At 39.9% G+C, this 12620-nt stretch overlaps 1 protein-coding gene across 11 annotated transcripts in view; it reads left to right on the forward strand.

The window, feature by feature from the left end:
• The window catches only part of vps13b (vacuolar protein sorting 13 homolog B), a 993302-nt gene that overhangs the window by 224104 nt on the left and 756578 nt on the right, over positions 1–12620 (forward strand). For all 11 annotated transcript variants that reach the window (XM_078215655.1, XM_078215652.1, XM_078215654.1 and 8 more), the window contains exon 16: positions 11533–11657. In XM_078215655.1, the coding sequence (XP_078071781.1) occupies positions 11533–11657 (125 nt within the window). The remainder of the gene's footprint in view (positions 1–11532; positions 11658–12620) is intronic.

Consider the following 12620-nt stretch of genomic DNA (forward strand, 5'->3'; position numbering starts at 1 on the left):
AGTGGGGTCTGATTAATAAATAAGCTTTAAACAACTCGGGATGGGCAATAAATATTGGCCTCGCTAACAAAGCCTACATCCCATGAATGAATTTAAAAAAAGATTGTAGGTCAAGAAAGCGGTGGTCTTAGAACCGACCCCTGGGGTACTCCATTGTATACCTTCCTCCAGTCTGAAATACCAACATCTAGCACTACTCTCCTTTCACTCAGTCAGCTTCATATCCTTGCTGCCACTGCCCCTTTTATTCTTTGGACTTTAACTTTGCCTGTTGTGTGACACTACATCAAATGCCTTTTGAAAGAGCACATAAACAACATCAACCACATTATGCTCATTAACCCTTCCTGTTACATCATCAAAAACTCAAATCAAAATAGATAAGCGTGATTTGTCTATCTTAATTAATGCTTTCCTTAATCCTTAAATGTCCAAGGGCATTGGTGAGGCCGCAGCTGGAATACTGTGTGCAGTATTGGTCCCCTTATTTGTGGAAGGATATATTGGCATTGGGGGGAGTGCAGAGAAGGTTCACCAGGTTGATACATAAGAACATAAGAAATAGGAGCAGGAGTAGGCCATCTAGCCCTTCGAGCCTGCCCCGCCATTCAACAAGATCATGGCTGATCTGAAGCGAATCAGTTCCACTTACCCGCCTGCTCCCCATATCCCCTAATTCCCTTATCGATCAGAAAACTATCTACCCGTGATTTAAACATATTCAACGAGGAAGCCTCCACCACTTCAATGGGCAGAGAATTCCAGAGATTCACTACCCTCTGAGAGAAGAAGTTCCCCCTCAACTCTGTTCTGAACCAGCCCCCCCTTATATTGAGGCTGTGCCCTCTAGTTCTGGTTTCCCTTCTAAGTGGAAAGAATCTCTCCACCTCTACCCTATCCAGCCCCTTCATTATCTTATACGTCTCTATAAGATCACCCCTCATCCTTCTAAACTCCAACGAGTACAGACCCAATCTGTTTAATCTCTCCTCATAAGCTACACCCCTCATCTCCGGTATCAACCTGGTGAACCTTCTCTGCACTCCCTCCAAGGCCAATATATCCTTTCGCAAATAAGGGGACCAAAACTGCACACAGTACTCCAGTTGCGGCCTCACCAGTGCCTTGTACAGTTGCAGCAAGACCTCCCTGCTTTTATATTCTATCCCCCTCGCGATAAAGGCCAACATTCCATTTGCCTTCTTGATCACCTGCTGCACCTGCAGACTGAGTTTTTGCGATTCGTGCACAAGGACCCCCAGGTCCCTCTGCACAGTCGCACGATGTAATTTTTCTCCATTTAAATAATATTCCAATTTACTATTATTTCTTCCAAAGTGGATAACCTCACATTTGCTAACGTTATATTCCATCTGCCAGATCCTCGCCCACTCGCTCAGCCTATCCAAATCTCTCTGCAGACTTTCCGCGTCCTCCACGCAATTCGCTTTCTCACTCACCTTCGTGTCATCAGCAAACTTGAATACCCTAGATTCAGTCCCCTCCTCCAGATCATCTATGTAAATGGTAAACAATTGAGGCCCCAGCACCGATCCCTGCGGCACGCCACTGGTCACCAAACCAGTGATACCAGAGATGAGGGGTGTTGATTATGAGGAGAGACTGAGCAGATTGGGTTTGTATTTGTTGGAATTTAGAAGGCTGAGGGGGGATCTTATAGAGACCTATAAGATAATGAAGGGGCTGGATAGGGTAGAGATGGAGAGATTCTTTCCACTTAGAAAGGAAACTAGAACTAGAAGGCACAGCCTCAAAATAAAGGGGGGTCAGTTTAGGACAGAGTTGAGGAGGAACTTCTTCTCTCAGAGGGTGGTGAAGCTCTGGAATTCTCTGCCCACTGAAGTGGTGGAGGCTACCTCGTTGAATATGTTTAAATCACGGATAGATGGATTCCTGATCGATAAGGGAATTAGGGGTTATGGGGATCAGGCGGGTAAGTGGAACTGATCCACTTCAGATCAGCCATGATCTTATTGAATGGCGGGGCAGCCTCGAGGGGCTAGATGGCCTACTCCTGCTCCTATTTCTTATGTTCTTATGTTCTTATGTCCTTAAGTGACAATTTTGTCCCAAACTATGGTTTCTAAAATTTTGCCACCACATAGGTTGGACTGTCTGGCTGATAGTGCTGGGCTTATCGTTATACTCTTTTTTTTTTGAACAACGGTGTAATGTTTGCAGTTCTCCAGTTTTCTGGCACCACCTCTGTATCTAAGGAGGATCAGAAGATTATGGTCACGCCTCCACGATTTTCACTCTTTCCTCAGTATCCTCTGATGTATTTTATCTGGTCCTGCTGATTTACCAACTTTAAGTATAGCCAGCTTTTCTAATATCTCTTATTTTTGCCCCATCTGTGATGTAAAGTATTAATTTAATACCTCTGTCTCCATATGTATATATTCCTTTTCAGTCCCTAAATCAGCATCACCCCTCTTTTTAACTACCTTTTCACTATTTGTATTCCTGGAGAAGACTTGCGGATAAACCGACATTTCTGAACTGTGATCTGTGGTTAATGTTGTGTCATTACAGAAGTACAAAGATATTAGTGATGATTTAAAGTGTAAGACAGATGAAAATTATTTTGATATCCTAGAAACATAGAAAATAGAAGCAGGAGTTGGCCATTCGGCCCTTCTAGTCTGCTCTGCAATTCATTTTGACCATGGCTGATCATTGAATTCAATATCCTGATCCCCATTCCCCTCATATCCCTTGATCCTTTTATCCCCTAGAGCTATATCTAATTTCTTCTTGAAAGCGCACAATGTTTTGGCCTCAAGTACTTTCCATGGTGGTGAATTCCACAGAATCACCATTCGCTGAAGAAATTCCTCCTCACCTCAGTCTTAAATGGTTTACCCCTTACCCACAAACTATGACCCCTAGTTCTGGACTCCCTCACCATTGGAAACATTCTTTCTGAATCTACCCTGTCTAATCCTGTTAGAATTTTATAAATTTCTATGAGATCCCCTCTCACTTTTCTCAACTCCAATCAATATAATCCTAACCGACTTATTCTCTCCTCATATGACAGACCTGCCATCCTGTTCACTACAGCTTACTGTATTTAGTTTATTACTTTGCAGTGGATGGACATTTTGAGCACCGAGTTAACTGAGTCTTCTGGATCTTATTCATCTTCGCTCTTGACTAATTCAATTTGGTGGAGTTAAGAGGTCTTTTTTCCACATGGAATGCTGATAAATAGATAATATTTTACGATGCACTTTTTTTCTCACTTTATTCATAACCCTTTGTCCTTTGAGTTTTTGTTTCCCTGATCTGGGAGCTGTTTTTCATGACAGGCCATTTTGTATGTGTGACTGTTTGTTATGGATGTGCTTTGGAGGGTGAAGTGCAGGGAAAACATTCTGATTCCAAGTTCTACACCAATTTAATCCAATTTTAGTGTTTGTCTATATCTAAGTATGCTTGCTTTTTCTTGGCGCTCTGCCGGCAGCCTTTTTGCCTGTTACTACAGAAAAGAGTGGAAATTGTATAATTGTCACTTTTGATCTATGTTAAATATACTGCCTTTGCATTCTGAGAGACAAGTTTAGTATGATGAGGTATTTGGGGAGAAAGGAAAATTGCCAAATGTTTGCTCAATGAGCCACTGTGTTGGGTGGGAGGGGAAAAGAATGTTGAAGAAAGGGGGGGAAGAGAGTGGAGAATGGACGGGAGAAACCCTTACTATAATATTTGATTCTGTCAAAACACTTGGATACAGTGATGTGATTGCTCCAATATATATTACCTGTGTCTTGTCATAATGACAATACTCATTTTAAGCAGGCGCAAAGGAAATGTCTTTTTCCCTCTGCTGGTTTTCCTCCAATTGTTGCCCCTTATCTTCTGAAAGTGGTGATTCATACAATGGGTATAATGGAACAGGTGTTGCTGCCATTGAGTAACTTGTTTAAGTGCTGCTCCCTGTTTTAATGATGATTGTTACCCGTGTTCCAACAGGAACCATTGACTTCAGGTGAATAATGATAACGGGAGATTTTTTTTAAAAGACTCATATCCTTGGCTTTATGAACAGTGGTGAAGAGCACAAAAGCAGGGAAACCGTGATAAACCTTTACACATTAATTCTTACACCCCAGCTGGAGTTGGCCAGCAAACAGATCCATTTCAGATGGGGTATTTTCATATGGCATGCCTTTGCAAATCTTACTTAAACTTTAAGTTCAAAACTTAAACGTTAAAAATTCACTTTCACCTACATGCACCAGGCCTAACTTTTTCTGGTATATTTAGTCGATAAGTAAAACAACTTTTTGTCCTTATGTGAATTTCAGTGAGTTGCTGAAGAGGCTAATCCTTGGAAGGCTAATTCTGCCATGAGTACTGCACGTAATACTACCGTCTGTCTTTGTAGGTTGTTGTTTTCAGTGCTGGTGTCTGTTGCCAAGCCGCAGTAGCCAGTGTGGTCTACTTGCATACTAGGTCAGACAGCAAGCTGTATGAGGGGCCAGTAACCAGGTGCAATAGATGTAAGGTAAAGGGCAGAGGATCTGAGGAAAAACTTATTCACCCAGAGGTTGGTGAGAATCTGGACCTCACTGCCTGACAGGGTGGTAGAGGCGGGAACCCTCATAACGTTTGAGAAGCATTTAGCTGAGCATGTGAAATGTCATAGTATACAAGGCTACAGGCCAAGTGCTGGAAAAAGGAATTGGGATAGATAGGTACAGACCAGCTGGAGTATTGTGTTCAATTCTGGGTTCCACATTTTAGGGAAGATGTTACGGACTTGGACAGGGCACAGTGAAAATTTACTGGAATGGTACCAGGGATGAGGGCCTTCAGTTATGTTGGGAGACTAGATAGGCCGTGGTCCTGCACCTTAAATTTTAAAATTTAATACAAGTTTTGAGAATCATGAAAAAGGATAAACTTTTTTTTTCAGTGACAAAGAGGTCAGTAGCCACGGGACTCTGATTTCAGGTAGTTGGCAAAAGAACCAGAGATGAGGTGAATTTATTTTACACTGAGTTTTTATGATCTGGGATGCATTGTCTGAAAGTGTTGTAGAAGCCAATTCAATACTAACTTTCAAAATGGGAAACATTTGCTATGAGGAAGGGGCAGGCATCTGGGGCTAATTAGATAGTTGGCATAGGTATGAAGGGCTGAATGTCCTCCTCCTTCATTGTCTCATTTTACGAATCTCAAAATTGGGAACTGTTACTTGTGCAAGAATCTCACTACTGAGCCTTTCTAGACAATGCCCTCTTTTGACGTCCATATTATTGGCATGTTTTTTAGCTGGGATAATTCTGTGGGGATTCTGATGCCAGACTTATTTGCAAAACCTATGGTTTTCATTGTACACGTGCAAGCAATTGCATTTTTGAGTTAGAGCCTAATGAGAATTGTGACCAAGTTTCAGGAAATGTTTGAAAGTGGGTCTTGTGTGTTTGCTTTCCAGCTTTTCTTTCTGTTTCACCGAGGTGATGGAAGTAATAACAGAGTACCAGTGAAACGCCACATTTAGCATGACAGCCTTTTGGGTCAATGATTTTAGGTTGAAACGAGAATCTTACTGGATAGAACAAATGAAGTCATACTTTTAATCTTTGAGCTGTTAGCTTCTCAGTTACTCAAGATTATTCTAAGATTGAAATATGTCCTACTAAAAGTTTGTTGAGCTGGAATTATTGCATCATTATTTAAACCTTTTTGGCTGGACACTTCAAACATTTATTCATGAAAAGCAAACAGCTTTGCAACTGCTGTTTTGAATTTTATTGGAGGGAAGCACCCAAAGCATCTTTCATTGGGTGTGAGGTAATGATACAGATTGGAATGCATTTCTATTGGTTAAGGTTTTAATTAGGTTGACACTGCTGCCTCACAGCGCCAGAGACCCGGGTTCGATTCCTGGCTTGGGTCACTGTCTGCATGGGTTTCCTCCGGGTGCTTCGATTTCCTCCCACAGTCTAAAAGGCATGCTGGTTAGGTGCATTGACCCGAACAGGTGCCGGAGTGTGGCAACTAGGAGAATTTCACAGTAACTTCATTGCAATGTTAATGTAAACCTCACTTGTAACTAATAAATACACTTTAACATATTTGACAGAACCAAGATTTATGAAATTTGACTCTTCAGAGGGAGCTGAATTAAACAATATGGATGCAGTGTCTCTCAAATCTTGCAGTTCAAAAACTGGAATTGCCTGAAAATCATACATTTTATAATATGCCTGCATCAATTTTAATTGATAATTCACCTGGATAATTCATCTAGGCACTGCATTGGCATGATGTAGGGCCTGACCGTGTGCCGGTCTATTCCCGTACTCTGAGCGACCCTGACCCTCCTTGTCCAGCTTGACCTGAGGGGCTCATGGCCTGAACTACCCAGTTGGAAATCTGGCAAACCTGAAAACTGGCCGCGTCGTTCTCCCGAGGTTGCTGGTTTTGAGACACTGTACCTGTAGCACAAATACAGTGATTGTTTAATTCTGGTATGGAAGTTGAGACATGAGTTCAAATGTGGAAGCAATCCCAAACTGTTTCACTGGTGGTCAACCCTCATGTTAGAAGTAAAAAATATTAATAGGATTTACTAGAATAGTCAAAAGACTGAACTACTGACAATAGTTTGTAATTACATAGGATTTAAAAACAATATCTTTCTTTCTTTAAGTTACAAAGCCAGTATATAGAGTGGACAGGGAAAGCCCTTAATACATCTCCTTGCTTGCTGCAAAAACAATTCAAATTCCCATTGAATCCAATTCATGGTCCCCACAAGAGAAACATACACAACCCAAGTGGGAGTATCAGGAATTGGAAAGGTTTGCAAGTGAAAGAGTTGGGGAGGGGGAGAGTTGGTAAGCAGGAGGATTGATGAGCAGGAGTATGGCTAAGCAAGGTAGGCAGCATGGAGGCAAAGATAAATAGTTAATGTATTTCTTTATAGTCTTTCACTTATTTTAAAAATTGTTTCATTTACAAATGTAGGAATTTAAGAATACACAGTATTTCAACTTAGTGTATAATGTTTTAATATTTTTTATGAGACCGATTCTACAGAACCTAACTACATTGGTTGTTATGGGAACATCTGATTTGCTAATTTTGTTGTACTATACAGAAACTGCAATGTTACTTCGGGAATTATTGTATTTTGTAGCTTGATTATGATATGATATGACAGGTGCTAAGTACCAGGCTCTCCAAATCCCCGAGTGAAACTTGAACAAGGTGTCACAATGATTTACAATTTGTATTTTATGAAAAGGTATCTGAAGACAGGAAAAAGCATCTCAAACCACTCGTGAAGATTTTAAAAACTAAATTCAAACCTTTATTTAAAAAAGGAAAATAAATAAAATTTAAAGACACAAGATTACATTTTGCGCAGTTAACAGTTCTTCTACAAACAATCCCAAAATATTTCTCCTTAAGTATCTCAGAGCTAAACATCCCTTTTAGACAACAGTTCTCAGAGATTTTAATCTATAAAAATTCCATTAAGAATATCAAAAATCCACTTGCTATGGGGGAAGTCTTATGCAAATGTTTCTCTTACTCATTTGATACTGGGAGCCAGAGCTTGTCTTGCATACAAAACTGTTTCTGAGGGTGGTGGCAGCTGCTTGTTCACAGGACTGTTTAGTTTATTTATTAGTGTCACAAATAAGCTTAAATTAACACTGCAATGAAGTTACTGTAAAATTCCCCTAGACGCCACACTCCGGCGCCTTTTCAGTACACTGAAGGAGAATTTACCCTGGCAATGCACCTAACCAGCACATCTTTCAGACTATGGGAGGAAACTGGAGTACCCAGGGGAGAAACCCACGCAGATGCGGGAGAACTTGCAGACGCCACACAAGCAGTGACCCAAGCCGGGAATCGAACCCGGGTTTCTGGCACTGTGAAGCAGCAATGCTAACCACTGTGCCACCGCGCTGTCCTGTTTCCAGCACTGCATAAGGATCTCATCACCACACATACCAATACACTCTTCACTCACTCTTTAAATATGTCTTTTCCTCTTTCGTCTTTAACTCCATTGTTTTACATTCCGTTGGAAGGTCCTATCTCAGAATTTACAGGTCTTTCATGTTATTTTTTGGCTACTACCTTTTGGGTGTAAGTAAACCCACTACTTTGCTTCATCCATTTATGACCTATGCCAATTGTACATGTACCTTTTTGAAATACAGTGGTTAACTTCAAGTCACTTCCCTTACCTTCCTAATGTAAATTTCTATTCATGCTGCCCACTAGTACTCCATCTTAGCTCTGCTCATCACCACTTCAAACTACTTGCTTATATACCTAACTCCTGAAATACCTAACACTGAAATTTTGCGTTGGACCCACACCATCGTTCACGTTGGTTTCCTCCCACAGTCTGAAAGACAGGCTGGTTAGGTGAATTGGCCATGCTAAATTCTCCCTCAGTGTACCCGAACAGGTGCTGAAGTGTGGCGACTATGGGATTTTCACAGTGACTTCATTGCAGTATTAATGTAAGCCTGCTTGTGCCACTATTAAACAATTTAGATTCAAAGAATTGTAACTTCACTATCTGCTTTAGCTATTTTTGTTTATCTTTCAACTTTTTTTATGGCACAGCAGATGTTAAGTGCCAGGTCTACCCAAATACCAAAGGGAGACATGAACAAGCTGCCACAATGGTTTGCAATTTGTATATTATGAGGAGATATTTGAAGTCATGTTAAGTAAATTTCAGATCAGTTGTGAAAATTTTGAATATTAAATCGAAACATTTATTAAACAGCAAAAAAACCCACCTAAAACACAAGAACAATTTTACAGTTAGCTGTGCTTCCACAAGCATTTTCTAAAATATTTTAGCATTAATAAACTCAGACCCAAACCCCCTTTTGATGGCAACAGTGCTTATAGATTTTTAATCTTTCAACAGTGCACTGCTGCTCTGGGCTTTTCCTCACTGATGGTGGTAGCAGTTACTGTTCACTGATCTGCTTCCAGGGAGGCGATGGTCTACCGATGTTGTCACTGGACTAGTAATCGAGAGCCCCAGAATCCCATTACGACAGATGGTGAAATTTGAATTCAATAAAAAATCTAATGATGACCATGAAACCATGGTTGATTGTTGTAATAGTTCATCTGGTTCACTAATGTCTTTTAGGGAAGGAAATCTGCTGTCTTTACCCAGTCTGGCCTACATTTGACTCCAGACCCACTGACTCTTAAATGCCCTCTGAAATGGCCTACTAGTTAAAGGGCAATTAGAGATGGGTAGTAAAGGCTGGCCCAGCCAGCGATGCCCACATCCCATGAATGAATATTAAAAAGCAACATACTGTCTTTGTCAAGATCTCATTGCTGCTTACTAACAGTCTTCAGTTCCTCTTCAGAAATGTTTTTCCCTGTGATCTTCCACTCTGTTGTTTCTATGATTCTTTATAAGTTCAGTTTTCCAGGCTTGACCAATCTTTCATGTTATTTTATGGCTACTATTTTTCTAAAAGTAAACTTAATATTTTGTCTCACCCATTTACGATCTCTCAATTGTATATGTTCCTTTTGAAAAATAGCGGTGAACTTTACATCACTTCCCTTATCTGCCAAATGTAAGTTCTTATTCATCTCTTCCCCTGGCACTCTGTCATTTCCACTTCAACCACTTGCCCTCGCACCTACTCCCTATTGATGTTTTGACCCTTGATGTCTGAATGTCTTCAGTTTAGTTAAATCAATCACGCCCACGCACACAAGCCTGTTTCATAGTAATTAACAATGATATTGAAGAAAATATTGAGAAATCTCATGTTTCCTCACACTTTATTGACCATTATTTTAAACTTGTGCTGACCGGTAGTCTGCACCAAGTTGTGAAAACATTAAAGTTATTGTGGCATTTGTAGCCATTACTTTTCTGGCCAGTTAGGGTGCTGTACAAATTATGGATAGGTACACATGGAGTGTCACAAGTCTGCCATCAGACCTTTTAAAATGACGTAAATTGTTACAGCAATGTTTGCCACTGATAACTGTCTTATCGCTGCTGTATTTCTTTAGTTTAGAAGACATAACGCAATTTAAATTTTGCTAGTTAGCCCAGAGAATTAAATTCCATTTCTTTTGCTTGCAAAATGCGATGAAAAAGTTGTTGGTAATTACCCAAAATGTGTCTAATGAACAGTATTGATTTGTGGGGATTCAGCAAACAACTACAACTGTTTGGCTTAACTCATTCTCTCGTTAATGTGCACAGCTAGGGTGTCTTCAGTTCATTTGAGCTATTGGGTAATTTTAACACTCCAGCAACAAGAATGTCCCATCTTATTTTCAGTCATTCACATTCTTTGAAAATTCTTTTTCCCATATGAGAAACCTGATCTTTTACAGTAAAGCGATGTTTGGATGATTAGATTGTTTAATAAGTCCCAGCTGAAGTTTAATGCACTGAAATACAATTTGTGGAAGTACAGCTGGAATGTCTCGAATACATCTTAATTGCTTTTTCTCGAGTTACAACAAATGTACGTTGCTTTCTGAGCATATATTTTTAAACCTTGTACACACAACTTTACAAATTTACATTAAAGTGGAAAACAAAACAGAGTAGCTTTTTTTCCAAGATGGCACCAGAGCGACGCAACTTCTTGCAAGCTGTGCCCAGCATACCTTCTAATTCTATCTTTTACTCTCATTCGATGCTTCTCAAACTTGATTCTACGACTGTAATACTACATTCTGCACATTCTCATTTCCTTCTCTATGAACGGTATGCTTTGTCTGTATAGCGCGCAAGAAACGATACTTTTCACTGTATGTTAATACATGTGACAGTAATAAATCAAATCAAATCAAAAACAATTTCTGAAATTCCCGTCAAGAAACACATTTCTTCCTCTAACTCTAACATTACAAAAGCGATACCACTTAGTAGCAAGCATAATATTACTGGTATATGAAGTGAATATTTAAAATTACTTTTGAATGCCAGTGACTGGGTTGCAGAAAAAAATTGTTAAAGCATTTCTGAAAAAAAATTGGATTTCAATCCCACTTAGTTGAAAGGCTAGTGTTGACAGGACAACCAGCATTTATTTTGATCTCTTGGCTAATCGAGGCACGTGCATATTTTGTCGCCTTGTCCCACACAATGTTGCCTGTCCCTATTTTCGTTTTTTTTTTTGAAAACCTGGAGAACTTTTGGTAGGATTATATTGCCGTATCCAAGTGGTGTTACCTGGATTTATCTGAATCAAAACTAGCTGGGTTATATGATCATTGAAAACAATTACATTTTGAATTAATAATAGAAAAAGGAAAGGGGGAACTGGACTTTTTTTGATGTTAAGCTTTGTTTAAGTGTCATGACTTTGAGATGTTAGGCAGACTAGGTGATGATGCAAGGATAGGGACAAGTGTTTAGTGTGCGTTCATTTTAAAGAAAATTGAAGTTGACATGTTTCATCCTGTCTTCATTAAACCTTTTCTTGTGCAGATTTGATCCCCTCTGCTTTGTTATTGCAGATATTTGGTTTCCAGGCAGGCCTGACCTCCTTGGATAGTGGAGGATCATTCTGTCCTCCTGCCCCGGTCATCCCTCCTTTCAGCACAGCTTTTTATGGAAAATTACTTCGGCTTCCATCATACTGGTGAGTTGACATCCATTCTGAATGCACCAGAGGCAGTTAATTTTACTGTATTGGTCACATTCATTGATATCTTTGCTCTATTCATTTGCGTTTAACATTGAATGGTTGACTAATGACAGAATGAATGTTGAAATTACGATGTTTTAATACATTTGTAAATTCTATGTTAAGAAATACATAAGTATTCACTTGGAATTGTAGCCCGAAGTGCTTTCAACAACCAGAATCGAAATGTGCATGCATAACTGCAATCATATACAGCAAATCTCCTATATAAATGTATATATAAGGTCACACACTGTTCAGAAAATGACGCTTCACTTAATCGGTTGTACCTCAATGGTATACTTGTCCACCTCCAACACAGCTTGCTTTGCTCTTCAATTCTGCTTTTCATAAGTACACAGTTTACCCGATCTTATGCAATGCTTGTACAAGGGTCGACGCTGAAATGTTCTCATGTGAATGAATAGTCCACTTTTCTCCAGTGCCTATTTCAAATAAGTCTGTTCTTAATTAGGAGTATTTTTAGTAGTTCTGTGGAAGTGTAGAAGACAATGGAAATGTTAACACAAATACCATTGACATGACCAATTTTAGACCAATTAGTTTGTTTGAACAGCTTAGAAATGGGATCTGAGGAGCTGAGCTTTTCCAGCCATACAGGCTTTGCTCAGAGTGGAGAGATTTTCAGGCTTATGTAGAGTGCTTGAGCTAAATCCTGCCAGTATCCACTGCTTTGCTCAAAGATCCATTCTTTATGCTTCTTACTTGACAGCTAGTGCTGGCAGACTGTTCTGTCTTGGAAGGGGGTAGGGGAAATTGATTTTCTCCAGGTGCATCTACCTTCCAGCTGGTTAGCACTGGGGAGCAGTAACAGTGATCCAGTGATCTCGAGCTCACTTGTGAGCCCCCTTCTTCCAATATGGCTGAGTTCAGTTAATGTAGCTCAAATCAGTAATT

The sequence above is a fragment of the Mustelus asterias genome, chromosome 7 (genome assembly GCF_964213995.1).
Source record: "Mustelus asterias chromosome 7, sMusAst1.hap1.1, whole genome shotgun sequence".
Taxonomy (NCBI): Eukaryota; Metazoa; Chordata; class Chondrichthyes; order Carcharhiniformes; family Triakidae; genus Mustelus; species Mustelus asterias.